The 15,048-nt window shown below is 36.3% G+C and overlaps 2 protein-coding genes across 4 annotated transcripts in view; both read right to left on the bottom strand.

The window, feature by feature from the left end:
- Positions 1-1,903, bottom strand: part of LOC120333045 (NACHT, LRR and PYD domains-containing protein 7-like) — a 30,729-nt gene extending 28,826 nt beyond the window's left edge. Inside the window, exons 1-2 of the mRNA XM_078112145.1 lie at positions 1,750-1,903; positions 297-369 (exon numbers count right to left, since the gene is read on the bottom strand). Coding sequence (XP_077968271.1) covers positions 297-348 — 52 coding nt within the window. The 5' untranslated portion in view covers positions 349-369; positions 1,750-1,903. The remainder of the gene's footprint in view (positions 1-296; positions 370-1,749) is intronic.
- The window catches only part of LOC120326364 (uncharacterized), a 92,564-nt gene extending 78,120 nt beyond the window's left edge, over positions 1-14,444 (bottom strand). The window contains exons 1-6 of one of the 3 annotated variants that reach the window (XR_013475120.1): positions 14,247-14,443; positions 13,313-13,420; positions 12,912-12,986; positions 12,602-12,640; positions 12,175-12,406; positions 9,736-10,708 (exon numbers count right to left, since the gene is read on the bottom strand). Coding sequence is in view for 2 of the 3 variants with exons in the window: in XM_078111774.1 (XP_077967900.1) it covers positions 12,245-12,406; positions 12,602-12,640; positions 12,912-12,986; positions 13,313-13,420; positions 14,247-14,291 (429 nt within the window). In the remaining variant the exon portion in view is untranslated. Of the gene's footprint in view, positions 1-9,735; positions 10,709-11,286; positions 12,407-12,601; positions 12,641-12,911; positions 12,987-13,312; positions 13,421-14,246 lie in introns of those variants that run through there. The other 2 variants (XM_078111774.1, XM_078111773.1) reach the window with 2 other exon arrangements.
- Positions 14,445-15,048: the final 604 nt, after the last annotated feature.

Raw genomic sequence — 15,048 nt, 5'->3', positions numbered from 1 at the left:
CAGTGGCGTGTAATCAAAATACCTAAACGCTCCACATCGCAGACAGGGAGACACTACGTGTCCCATCACTAATTAAAAATACCTTGCTAATTTTACGACATTATTCATCCAAAATCAATAGGCTTCAGGTCCGAGATATGATGAATGCACATGCAAAATTTAGAGCAGATTCAACCAAGGTTGCGTGAGATATCATGTAACATATGAAAGTGTCTAACAGACAAACAAACAAGACAATAGCTATCAACATACTTACCGATCGAGATCGATGAGTAATAACTTTAATGAAATCTCACCTTGGATGTTCACAATATTAGCTCCCTCTTGTTGTTGACCTTGATCTGCCATCTTTGAGATTAAACAAACCACCTGATACAAAAACAACATGTTCAGACAAACACACCATATTTTCCAGCTATTGAGTTGTATTTCAACATTTCGGTTGATGAATTGTACAAAATGATAGCGGCTACCTTTTTAACGCTGAATTACGGCTTTAATGTTCAGAATAGTTGATTCTTTAAGTATGATTCTACCGACAAAAACTTGACCTGGTTCTAACCATATACCTAAATAATAAGCACTCTACTAACCAACAGAAAAACGAGAATATCGGTCGAAGACCGAAGACTTATCGATCGAGGTTAGGGGATCCCCCAAAACAGCGCTCTTACTCCATAGTGACACCGTGTGTCCCGTCACTAATTAATTAATAACTCGCTAATTATAAGACATAATTCATCGAAAATCAATAGGCTTCTGTTTCGAACTATGATAAATGCACATGCCAAATTTGGAGCAGATTCAACCTCACTTTCGTGAGATATCGCGTGTATCTAACAGACAAACAAACAAATAAACAAACAGACAAATACGTATCAACATACTTACCGATCTAAAGATCGATAAGTAACAAATTTTCTGCCCTGTATCATTGGAAGATTATTTGGAAAAAAAAATTTTCTGTTCTTAGTGCTAATAATGGGCTCAGCCTTCGGATCATATTTGTATTTCTGTATTTGCTAGGTCAGTAGGTAGACTTGATAAACAGAAAATTTGGTACCGGTACCGTAATCATATTGCGTTTGCGAATGATAATGGGGTTTCGTGTAGTTTCGTACCTAACGTACTTCTAGTAGGCGTAGCATAACAATTTTTTGACATGCCAATCCTAACCCTCACTTGACTAAGCCATCCAAAAAGTACGTCACTACGACGTCACAATCATGTCATAGAGCTTGCTAAATATACGTACGACCGCCCGAAATGGCATCGACGCCGACGACAAAGAACTGACTAACGTCAGCGATCTCTCTCCTATCGGGATCGTTGCGACGAGTAAACGAGAGAGATGGCTGTTCTATTTCGGGTTCTCGTTTGTGCGTCTTGGATGACAGTTCGCATAGTTTGAAGGGCACTATTATGTCACTGTGACGTGATTTTTGGATGGCGTGGTCAGGTGGGGGTTAGGATTGACACGTGAAAAAATTGTTATGCTAGGCCTACTAGAAGTACGTTGGGTACGAAACTACATGAGACCCTGATAATGTTCGCATTTGAACTCTTGATGTAATTAAGCTCTAACTTACATGCAGATATGTTTTATTATACTTCGAAAATAAATACCAGTAGTTAAAAAGTCAAGCTTCCAAGAAATACTTGTGGTATTACCAGTACCCATTACATGCATCAGTGCATTAAGCATTTTGAGACACACACAGATTATTGCGTTATTGTGGTCAATCTTACCTCATCTTCCCATAAATAAGGGTGATGATTTTGATTTCTGGCAAATTATTCCAGTATCACCTTCATTCTTCATTGGGCAGTTATATCAAAACAATGTCTGAATGTGAACATGATGTTGACAAATATTTCTATTTTAACTACCGGTAATTTTCCAGTATCTACAGATTATAAAAAAATTGTAGTTACAAGTTAATCTAGGTTACTTGAAATACGTGTAAACAAACCATTAATAATATAATTCTAGGGATTCAGGCAAAAACATACGGCACCGGTACTGGTAAATCAAGAAGACATAAATAAATAAATAAAAAATGCAGCCAGGCCGTACATATTGTGGATGCGCCTAATAGTACCTAATAAAAAAAAACAAGAGAGTAATGCTCAAGTATATGGACACGCATACAATTCCCCAAATATCATATGCAGTCACTTACCAGTACCTGTATCGGGGTACCGTGACAGTACAGGGACTGTCATAGTTATTTTATCAAAACATCAATTGAAATATCTCGTGATATGAGTCAATTATGTACCGTTTTACCGGATCAGGTACCACAGTCAAACATTAGGATAGGATACGATTCACATTTTTATCCCAGGGTTGAGGAAAGCCGATAAGACGGCTTAACCATATGGCGAACCACGGCCTCTCGTCCGTTTACCATTCCATGATGGGTATGGGATTAGTTAATTACTGGTTTTCGGAAGCATGGACTTGATGGTAGAGGAAGCCGTAACCGACCAGCGGTTACACTTACATGAACCACCCAACGGCGGCGAGGAGTCCAGCAATCCTCTCGCACATAACTATTCCCGCATGGGATTCGAACCTGCGAACCCACGCAGGGTAATCAGAGATGCTGTGGCGAGCGTACAGTATTCAGGTATTCCTAACGCTTAGCACGATTCACATAAAAACGTTACTAAATATACAGTATGTACAGTACCCATATACAGTATGGTTTGGTGATATGGGGATACTCGGTTGCTAGCAAATTGTCAAAAAGGATAGAAGTTCTACAAAATAAAGCTGTGAGAATATTATCTAATTCTCAACCTCGCTCCAGTTGTACGGTACCCCTTTATTTGCTAAACTAAAAATACTCAAATTCAAAGACTTGTGTCTTTTTGAAGTTGCAAAAGTAATGTATCAATATTCCTCAAATTTATTACCGAGAGCTTTTGATAATTATTTCAAGGCACAGTCTCATGTACATAGCCACCACACTGGATCATCAGTCCAAGGATCTTTTTTTGTTCCAAGATGTAAATCAAAGCGGGCGCAAAGCACACACCGGGGTAAAAATTTGGAATGACTTACTTCCTAGCATTAAAGCCTGAACATATCCAAATTTCAAAAACTCAGTTACGCAACTATTTACTATCCTTATATTCTTCATAAATGTGTGCTGCATTTCCCTATATCATAGTTTTATTTCAGTGTCTCCTAGACATGATTCTGTGATTGTTGGTCTTTAATATTTCTTCATGTACATTGAGATATTTTACTGTCATGCAGACGTCTTTTCTCGTTTCAGTACTGGTATTTATTCCTTGGTATCGTACTCTTTCTAATCCTTACTTAATATGTATTGCCCAACTTTTTCCCAGAAACGCTAACCAAAATGTGCCTGAACAGCACCGCTTTGAAATATTATATGGGGAAATCCCAATTCTATAAATAACAAGGTTTATTATTGCCTTGCAGCGATGACGAATATTTTCATTTTGGTATATTTTATCGGAATGACAAATAAAAAACGATTTGATTGATTGATTGAAATAGCATGCGTCAACTTAACACAACCTGAATCGGCGTACAACTTTCGGTACAGTCGTAGACGTTTAGGGCTTACGAGTTTTGAGTAGCAACGATTTTCAGTATCACGCCGTCACGCCGACGTTCGATGGCACGTGATCATAAGAACATGACGAGAAGTGCCAGCATATGCGCCCGCAGAACGTTCGGTGACGTCATAGCAAACAAAAACAAATCTCACAGAGCTAACAGAAATATTTGAAGTAAATAAAAGTAATAGCCTCCTGGAGAAAAATTTCATTTTTAACTTCTAAAAATTCAAATCAAAGCAATTGGTCCAGTAATCAAGGAGAAAAGCGATTTTTTTCAAAACGATACAAAGAAGAAGAACAACAAGAACAAGATTACCAAAAATATGAAAACGATCCATAGGTCCACTCCGTGTCCAACAACAACATAATATTGAAACGATCGCTATGTACACTGACGGGTCTAAAAACAGTGAATTTCTCAGAAATATGACTAAAATATTACACAAGAACTCGGCGTCTTCATCTAACAGTCCAACGACTCGTGTGTGAACGCAGTGTGATCTTATTCTGTCATTAGAAGTGAGCGAAATGACCGACGTAGAGTTGGCGTAACTTTTGGCGCAGAGTGAATTCTGAACATTGTTACGGAATTTATAAATCTGAGTGTTAGGTTTTATTTAAATTTCGTACGGCATCTTGCGATCACTAATAAATTATATACATTGTCAACGCCCTCGATCGAACGTTGTATTTTGACGAGAACGCGCTGCGTGCTCTGTGGCGTTGAATGGCGAGCAATCATTTTTAGGCCTCCGTCATTTTTAAAAATAATAAATTATGCAAGCTTAAAAAGTTGAGAATAAATGTGCACATTACAGGGCAAGATATAATAATCTAAATTGACAATATACGACGCTTTTTAGTCAAGATATTGCGATTTAAATTTTGTCCGAAATTAGGCAATTTGACGGCACAACCACCATCAAAATAAACCTATACTATTTTTATTATACTGTAGTTGCACCAACCGTGATCTTAGAAAATATATTTCCAACCAAATTCTGATTAGCAGTAGCCTACGTTATTTATATTCCGCTCAGTCACTACTGCACAAACTCGAGATTTACACGGCACCGCAGTCCGCACCTCAACTATTTTCCTGCAATCATTTTTAGGCTTCCGTCATTTTTAAAAATAAATAAATTATGAAACCTTAAAAAGTTGAGAATAGATGTGCACATTACAGGGCTAGATATAATAATCTAAATTGACAATATACGACGCTTTTTAGTCAAGTTATTGCGATTTAAATTTTGTCCGAAATTAGGCAATTTGACGGCACAACCACCATCAAAATAAACCTTACTATCTTTATTATCCTGTAGTTGCACCAACCGTGATCTTAGAAAATATATTTCCAACCAAATTCTGATTAGCAGTAGCCTACGTTATTCATATTCCGCTCAGTCACTACTGCACTAACTCGAGATTTACACGGCACCGCAGTCCGCACCTCAACTATTTTCCTGCTTTCTTCTGACGTATTTCCTTCCTTGTATTCATCCGCTAGCTAGACCCAAACGGCGTTACATTTGTATCTTTTTGAAGACCACGCGACTCTTGTCACACAAATAACGTTAATAATTTTCCATTTCTGTGAACTTACTTTTTGTGATGACAAATAAACGTTTGGCTGATGGTAGATATTCATGCGCATAGTCTTGTATATAGCATATTGTGACGTCAGGAGATTTCCCTGTCTATTACTCATTCTAGTGTTTTCTGTTAAGCTTGCTGGCTGGCTGCTTGTTATTGGACACGTTTAGTGGCCATAACGATCGTTTCAATATTATGTTGTTGTTGTTGTTGTTCTTGTTCTTTGACACGTTTTTAAAAAATCGCTTTTCTCTTCGAATACTGGACCAATTGCTTTGAAATTTTCAGTGGTTGAAGATTAATTTCTTCGCTAGAAGGCTATTACTTTTATTTATTTCAAAATTTTGCGTGAATTCAATGAAATTTGATATTTCGTCTTAAATTTTGCTGTATTATTTTTTATCCATGGGAACACGGATTTTAGTCAGTGTCATGACTGGCTGTACGTTTTGATTCTGCAAAATTCTTGCTACTGGAAATTCCGAACTTTTTTGAGGGTACCGGTAGCGTCAAAGGTACCGGTAAAGACTGATTCGCTCTGGTCTAACGTGTACATATATTTGTGCGTAGCTCTCTTGTTTGATCTTATACTGTTCGCCGTTTCCTTTTGTATATATTGCGTAATATACTTCGTTACTTCAAACAGTAATCTCCTTGACTTGTCAGGACATAACAGCTGACTTACCCGAACACGCTTGATTGAATACCCATCTTTCCATCCATCTGAATGACTTGCCATCTTGATACTTGTTCTGAGCACATGTGCTGGAACTCCATACTCTATTCAAATATTTTTTCATGTAATACTGTGTAAGGAATCGTTTAATTCACTGTGATATATGAATTGCCATTTGGGTACTCGTTCTAGGCACATGTGCTGGAACTTCATAATCTATTCATTTCTGTTTTCATGTAATACTGTGTAATGGAATCGTTTAACTCACTGTGATAAGTAAATTGTAGGGCTGGGAATTTTAGGGAAAACGCTTTGACCGTTAACCGGGTAAAATTAACCGGTTAACCGCCGCGTGACGTTTGACGTAATAATTATATTTTCAGCTTGTTACGTCACAATGGTTATAAAGCAATTTCACGTGTTATTATCCCGGTATCGCTCGAAATCATTCACGAATCGAGTTGTTTCATGATTCCTATGTTGCCAAAGATAGGCAGCGTGGTTCGGGCATGTGGAAATATTTTAGAAAAACCCGATTCCGTTGTTAAACGTCATTTATGTGACAAATTTTGTGTGTTCGATGTGCAAATTCTACTTCCAGATATATATCATAAAGAAAAACGGCATCAACTGCACACTTATTGTATGACATTGAATATCCGATTTTGCAATGAAATCGTGAACAAAATAAATTTGCGATGACGTAATCATATTTGACGAAATTCTACGGTATAAAGATGATTTGTACCTGAGATGTCAGTTAACGGTTAAAATAAATCATAACCGTTAACCATATGAAATCGGTTAACCATTCCCAGCCCTAGTAAATTGTCATCTTGATACCCATTCTGAGCACATGTGCTGAAACTCCATAATCTATTCACATATATATATTCTCATGTAGTAGTACTGTGTAATAAATCGTTCAACTCATTGTGATAAATATAATTTTCATTGTGCAATTATAAATAGATAGACTAATTTGACAATTTTTATACTCAGCTTTACCCCTCACAGATTGAACGAAAAAATGAAAATGTTGAATTAGTGTAGTTTATTTGAAGATCTTGTCAACACTTATTAAATAGTTCATCTGTAATATTGATTCATATATATTTAGTTCTGCTGTAAGATTAGTTTTATATTGTTGCACTTGGCGCGCTGCAAAGTTCTCATTTTATTAGCATTTCAGTATTATTCAATCTATCTATGGCTCGAACTCAAGGAGACAGGATTTTTACCCTTCCAGTGAAAGGCAGTACACGTGAGCGGGACTCTGGTGGAAATAAGCATTTTGAGTCAAATTCTGAATGATAGTTGGGTAGCCTGAGTGATTTTTTAGTTAAAAAATAAATTAGACCGCGCTATCATATTTGCGAATCATAACAGATTCGGACAGTGGCGAAGCCACCGAAGACTGGGAAAGTCGCTATTGACGCGTGCAATTGCACTTTGCTCAAATCTTTGAACTCGAAGTTCCCAGAGCGACGCTACTCTCTCATCTTGAACTCCCACGGCGTCGCATCGATTTGATGCATTGAAAATTCGTTGTTTCCGATATTTTAAGCCAACGTAGCTTTCGTACGCTTATTTTTAGTCCTATCTACTAGTTTTTTTTGTATTCGAATAAGAATATTTGAATTTGATATGTGTGGTATAATATCGAAAGGGTATTAAATTATCTTTCAAAGAATGTATGGATGCCTCTCATTGCTCGCGTATATTCAGGGTTACCAACTTACTAGCTACCTAGAACCAAAAATGAGCACGAGTGTCAAAGGCATATTTTGCAACGACAGAAACGCAGAACAAAAATGAAAACGAAATCAAACACCAGTTTCTTCCGCCCTCCCATTCTTTTATTCATTTTTAAGATCATTTTTTGAAAGAAAAAAAAATGTTAACGCATGCGGCCCGCCGAAGTGTTTCTTGCGGCCCGCCATATAAAGTTGGTATGCAGACTTTATTAACTCGCTAATTATACGACATAATTCATCCAAAATTAATAGGCTTCTGGTCGGCTCTTTTAACAAAAGCGTTATTTCGGCGAATTTCCGATTTTGAAATTTGTTGAAATTCTGTTGTGTTTGGTTGTATTACTTCTTGCAATAAACGCACGTTGAGCCCGCAAAGGTTGTCGCCGGTGAAAAAATAGTCCGCGACCAAAAAAGGTTGGGAAACGCTGACATTAGACATTCTAGACCAGCGTTTCCTTATAATTAGCGAGTTAAAAATTAATTAGTGATGGGACACATGGTGTCACTATGGAGTAAGAGCGCTGTTTTGGGGGATCCCCTAACTTTCGACCGATAAGTCTTCGATCTCTGAACGATATTCTCGTATTTAGTCTTGATACCTATTTTTTGCAATCTTGCGAATTTGTTATCGCCGTAAAAAATCCTACTATCGGCTATAAATTTCTAGAACGTACAACTTGATTTAGTACTTATTAAAATATAATGAAAGTATATTAGTAAATCAAAAAAATATTGATCGCCTTGATGGTCATTTTAATCTGCAGTTGTGTTGACGAAATAAAAACATACTACTCAGAAAATATCATGACAATCCATGGACACAAAAAGCGTGGTAAAGTGCCCGATTATTTTTTGTTTTGATTCGTATTTTTGTGAATTCGACAAATTTGAGCTATTCGTACATCTCTTACGGCGCTCCAGTACTGTACATACAAATGTTGGGGCAGTAAAGAAAAGAATCCTAAGGGAAATTTTGCGATTTGCAATGTATAAAAAAGCTATTTTAATCGGTCTCGGACCATCATAAAACAAAACTCATCGTGTTCTCCGTTTTATTTAGTATTTTGCATTGCCGCTTTTCTATTTAGATTGCCACCATTGACACCTACCAAAAAAAAATTTCCTCGTTGTTCGAGCTCCGAAAAACATCACTCGGGTATCTATCCAGTATCGACTCGTGTTTTCGTCGGAAATCCGCAAGTGAGTTGTAAAATCCAATCGTTTGATTAAAGCGACGCACAAGTGACCTGTCGCGTCACCTGTTACCAAATTTTCGAATAATAAATTGCTATTCTAGTAGTTGAATATTCGAATATATGTCCAGCCCTGCTCAGTATCAAGTAATTATTGACTCGATTAATGTCATGTGAATAAACTTGCTTTTTAAGTTTTATGTAAATTTTAACGTAAATCGTAAAATGGCTGATGGTCAAGTTTCGCAGTGAATTTCTGGCTCGTTGCGGACTCATTTAAACGCTCCGCGGACTCATTTGAGACCGCGGACTCGGGTTGGAAAACACTGGTCTAGAAGAAACTTCGCTATATACCGTAACATTGGGTTCTACATTTTTGAGATATCTATTTGCGTTCCGAATACCTCTCACGAGCAGTTGTAACGCAAGAAAGCACAACCGAACTATGGCTTCGTATTCTACCAGGGAGAACACAATCATTTAATTTAACCAAATGAATATCTTGCGAAGCGTTGCGAGTTGTTCATGCGGCACATTACGGCTCGCATGTAACTAAAATCGTATTTCCATCAGCCATTTTGACCTTGTATAAAATACATTTCCGCGAAATTATTTTCTCCCAAATGTACGTTATCGCCAAAGTATTTGATCGCATAACTTTATTTTCGCCAAGATATATTAACACACAATTACAGCCGCGCACACTGTTTAAAGAGGTAGAACTACATTTAAAAAAATATATTGTGGTGGAGCTGTATTTGGCAACACTACTTCTGGAAAAATGTTTCCCCTTACCTTTTCATATCCGCCACCAATCCGTCATTCACGAAATAAAGTAGCAATTTTATTTAGTGATATTCTATTACTTTTATCTACCTTCCACCATTATATCCATAGCATTTCAGACACAAGGTACATGAATTAATAACTTTATTACAGGTTCAAACTAATACCATCAACTTCAGCATTACCACCTTGCCATTCAAGCTAGATATAAAATTCCATTATAATTTGCACAAGCATATCATGTTAGTATTACGGTTAAACGACTAACAGAACAAAATTAGAAAACAGATAGGTTGGTTAATGTTACATTTACAAACAAAAGCTACACAAGGTTTTGCAGTTTGGATTGTTTGAATTCTTCTAAGGCAGGGGTGTACAACATTTTTGTCGTTGGGCCGTATACCCAACTTCAGAGTTTAGCTGGACACACAGAAAAGAGAATGCGGCCATCGTTCAGCTTTCCAGTAATAAATACGATGGTCAAAACTGCGAAAAATTCAACGCAGCGAAAGGAGCAAAAGTATTTATCCATGTGGGCGCATTTTTAACATGAACAGTCGGATTAGAATTCATGCTAGATGGGGAAAATTTGAGTGTTTACATGGGCCATGAATGGCTTAGCGTGTCGGACTGTTGCATACCCCTTATCTGAGAAAACTTCTGATTTACATTTTGATTATATCTGTGAGAATCAGATTTTATTTGATTGAATAACGCGATACTGACACAGTTACGTTCAACACCAACATTTTACGACAGGGGTTCTTAAACTATTGATGATATATAGTCCGTGAAAAGGTTGACCATTATATACGAAGACCTATAATGAGGTTATGAAAATAATATCTAAAAACACATTGGTATTTACACAATTTAGTGCCGGAATGAGCCAACTAGGCTGTAATTGAAATATGACATCATTCATTGGAACTCATAGATAACGCCATATTTGTATTACCGCTTAGTTACCACATTTCGACTCTGCCGTTGTTAAATATGAATTAGCCATGTCAGTGTTTAAATATGTGTTTGAATAAATTGCAGATCCCCAGGTTTCCATCACGGGTTCCTTGGTTTTCCGAATAAAGCACTTTGAGAATCTATGTTTTAGAGCATAGGTTCTCTCAAAGTGCTCCGTACGGAGCCCCAGGGCTCCGCGAGAGAAACCTAGGGGCTCCGTGAGCTATCCGATTAATTTTTAAAATAATGACTAGTTTTGTAACTGTTCAAAGAAACAATAACAGCTTTGATAAAATTTGACAACATTATAGCCTCGAAATATGGCAAAGAGGCGGAATCGAAAAATGACATTATTTATAAGCTGGAGCGCAGCCAGGATTCTCAAGAGGTGGGGATTTGAATCGGAAATTTCCGCGCAACATTCTTTGCGATTATAAAAAACGGATAACGAGATTTCTGTTGCGTAAAATATTCAATGTATGGTCGATGCGAGCATTTAAAGTGTCTCGTCGTAATAATTCAATTGTACTCATAGTTACTCAAGTTTCATTCGAGATTACTATTAGGATTACTAAAATGAAGGAATACTATTCTAAAATAACATAAAATACGTGATAAACTGCCACCTATGAATAAATTGGAGTCGTATTTTTGCGATCTTGGAATTTGTCAAACTTGATTTGTTCTTTTGCACTCGAGATTATTATTAAGCAAGATATCGCCGTTAAAAAAATCACAAGATCTGGGCAAAATACGATTGAAATTTATTTTAATGCATGCGGCTCCGTCGGTAGTTTCAGAATAAAAAAAAGATAAATCGCGCACACAATTGACTGTGTTTCGATTTCTCAGTTACTGTACTACGAATAACCAAAGAAAACCTAACATTACACCAAATTTTGTGATTTACAATGCCTATAAAAGCGTTTTTAATCTGACGTGAGTCTGCTAAAACCAAACTTATAGTGTGATCTTTTATTTTGAAATTTAATATTTTGGAATGCCGTTTTTCAATCAAGAAATTTGAGTTGCGGATTTACCTCTTTATTATTAATTATTATTTTTAGCATTTCGTCGCCGATGACTATATATGGTAACATGTTTTTCACATTGAACTCATAATTCCCCACGAGAACAAAAAAGCAATTATCGTCGTCATTGTGGAACAATACGTCTATAAGCCAAAGAAAATTTTTGATTTAGGGAGAATAAACACTGGCGTAAAGATGTTTAACATGCCATGCTGACGAAAACTATCGGTGATTGTAACAAAATGCAATCGCGCACGTTATTAGCAGCCTTTCAGTTTTAAGTCTTCCGAAAATGTCAAAAGGGAAAAGATTCGACCCCTAGTTTATTAATATGTTTGTCAAGCGTCAAATTTACAGCTTTAGTAAGAGTATATATAATTTATCTTTGAAATTTTGATTTATTTATGACTTGCATTAACCCCATTAAAAAAAGGTTTAGCTTTTAAATTAAGTTAAGTACTTTTAACTTACTCAGGAATATTTATCGGAAAGCTACAATTTTAACATTTCTTTTGGGGCTCCGCGAATAATGGTCAACCTTTTCAGGGGCTCCGCAACACCAAAAGTTTGAGAACCCCTGTTTTAGAGCACAACACTAAATAAAGACAGTCAGCATAAAGATGTGTAAGTCGAGCATCGAGAAAATTACGCCATTCCTATCATTTGGAGAGTGGACTTTCCTATGGTAAGTGCTGCTTCGCCTATTAACTTGACTCCGATTGCGGGAAGACCGAAGGAGTATAAAGCATCCAAACCACCCAACGTATAAACCACTGTACCTACATTCCTGACGTAATCCATGTAACCCTGCAAAATTAAAAAACAAATGAAAACAATCTAATCGATACTAGCTGATCTTACCGTATTATTAATTTCCTTGAAATTACCATCTTGGAGTTTGAATTTTTCATATTTTACATAAAGCGATACCTTATCATGGCCAGTTCCCTCGTTAATTCTTTCTTACTTCTTAATTTGAGGTGTCAGATTAATCATACTTACCGATTGTTTCAAACTCCCTATTTCTCCTTTTAGATGTTCCTGATAAAAAGAAACGTATTCAGATGATGACTATTCACACTTTATCTCACTACAAACACTGGGTGCCCCCCCCCCCCCCCCTAAAATAACATTAGGACGTGGTGCCGTGCTTCCACATATAATTGAGTCGTTTTGTCGGTTTCCGTTCCCCATTGGTCATGAAAAGAATCTTAATTCTGAAGTTCACACTTGGTCGTTCTAACTAACCAACGTGGATTGTCTCAATCGCCTGAAGCGTAAGCATGAAAGGGAAGTCAAATCTACTACTTACCATGTATCCGTCCTTTTGCTTCATTTTATTCTCAAGATTTTCGATTTTGTTCAAAAGTTCAGTCATCAGTTGCGTCTGCAAAAAGAATAAGTTCAAAAATTAGTATAAATTTGTGAAGCGGCGACACTGTCGGAACCAAGCATTTGGATAGTTTATCCACTCAGAAAAATTTGCGGACATGGTTGTAAACATCTGCTCGTTTTCGTGGTTTTGCTCTCAATTCGTCAGTTTCTAATTTGGATAAAATGCAATTTAAAAATAGTTTTCAGTTTAGTTGCAACAATCGAAAATATTATCGGAAATTCTGTATTAGACTAGACTAAAATTAGCTGATATATATCTTTATATTCAAAACTTTCAAGTTAACATTGCATCACAAACATTTTTATCACACATCTCACCTGTTGGGAACCAAATCCTATGAACCAGATTCCACCGAGAGCAATAAGCAAAGCAATGACAATTGTTCGTTTTGAAATCGTAATGCTATTGTTCATATTTGCTTCAACCTAAAACGAAAAATAAATGTTACTGATAAATTATAAGCTTATTCATTTTATTTATATATTTAAAATTTGGCTATACGAATTGGTACAGTGAAAAATGTGGTAGCCTATTGATTAAAGGTTTATAACAACGGGTCTCAAACAGTGGGCCATGGCCCATTGCGGGACCACAGAAACATTTCAAAGTGGGCCATAAACCTATTACTATAGTTATCAATAGATAAAGCAATTAATATTGATCGTAGTGACAATGAATTATGATGTTGTTTTGCTCTACTGAATGGTGATTTACATTAAACTTATTTAAGTGATGGTGCCTATCTTTAAGCAGAGAATTTTTCGTTTTTCTTATAGATTTTCTCTTGCATGAGAAAGTTGGTGGTACAAAAGAAGAACGGTTGAAAATCACTCCTCTTGACTTAACTATGAAATTTTGGGTTTAAATCCCATGACCACCACATCACCCGGGGTGTAATAAATTGGGTAGGTAACGCCAAACCGGAATAATTCCCGTTCTTCTCATAAAAATTACAGCCATTTTAACATATATTAATGGATGGTTGAGCCGAGACTTGTTTAGAGCGAATTTTTCAGTGATCAGAATTCAGAAGTCATATTCTGTTTGTTACGCATCAAGAAATATTGTGATAAGAAAAGCATCTGATTGCATAAAACTTGCAAAGATGTGCAGCTTCGAGAATATACAGTAACAATCAATGTGTGCTCGTATTAAACGAATCTCTATTTTCGGTAAGTTCTAAATCATGCTAACGATGTAATTGTTGGATATAAACGATTTTTATAATTTGACATGATAATTTCAGAATACCTGTAGGATCTTTGGCTCCAATTCCTGAATTTCTGTGTTGCTCATTTTACAAATGTCGTTTGTTTCAACCTTAGTTTAAATCAACTAAGAAAAATTGAGCTGTGTATCAATGTGAGCTTTATATTAGTATTTTAACTTCTGTACATAATAATGTAATATTTTTAGGCTCTATTCGCCTTCCTGAACTCTCTGTAAACAGAAAACAAAACTGTGTGCGCAAGACTGCTTGTTTCTAGTGTGTTGTTGAAACAAGATCTTTGCATTTCTGCTGCTGAATAATATTATTCTGTAAAAGCTAGCTATATCCAAGAAATTAGATGAGTCCCTCATTAAAATAAATATATTAGCCTTCATTACCGTACCCGTAGTTCTATTGCTAACAACAACGACATCCGCGGTGTATTATTTGAACAAGCGGTTTCGTCTGAATCATTGTTTTTATAAAGATATCTCCAAATGCTATACTAAATGTAGCCATAACTCTCAGGTATTCGTTGCCTATTAAAATAGTGTTGTTCACAAGCCCCCCGATTGCAGCGTTTAGAAACGAGCGGGCGATACTTCAAAAAATGTTTCTAAATTGGTAAAAATAGGCATTACGTACACTATTACAAAAAACGCAAAGTTGATTAGATTTTGCAGTCACTAGTATTTAGACATATTGATTGATGTTTATATGTTTTCTTGCTTTCTATTTCACGCAAATGTTTTTTTTTTAATATGTAAAAAATATCTCAAAGCAGGTATAGTCAGTTAATTTTAATGCGTTGCACGCTTGATTAGTAACTTCAAACTGTTGATA

This window comes from Styela clava, chromosome 4 (assembly GCF_964204865.1).
Source record: "Styela clava chromosome 4, kaStyClav1.hap1.2, whole genome shotgun sequence".
Lineage (NCBI taxonomy): Eukaryota > Metazoa > Chordata > Ascidiacea > Stolidobranchia > Styelidae > Styela > Styela clava.
The sequence above is the reverse complement of the archived record's forward strand: the minus strand, read 5'-3'. Positions and strand labels throughout refer to the sequence as shown.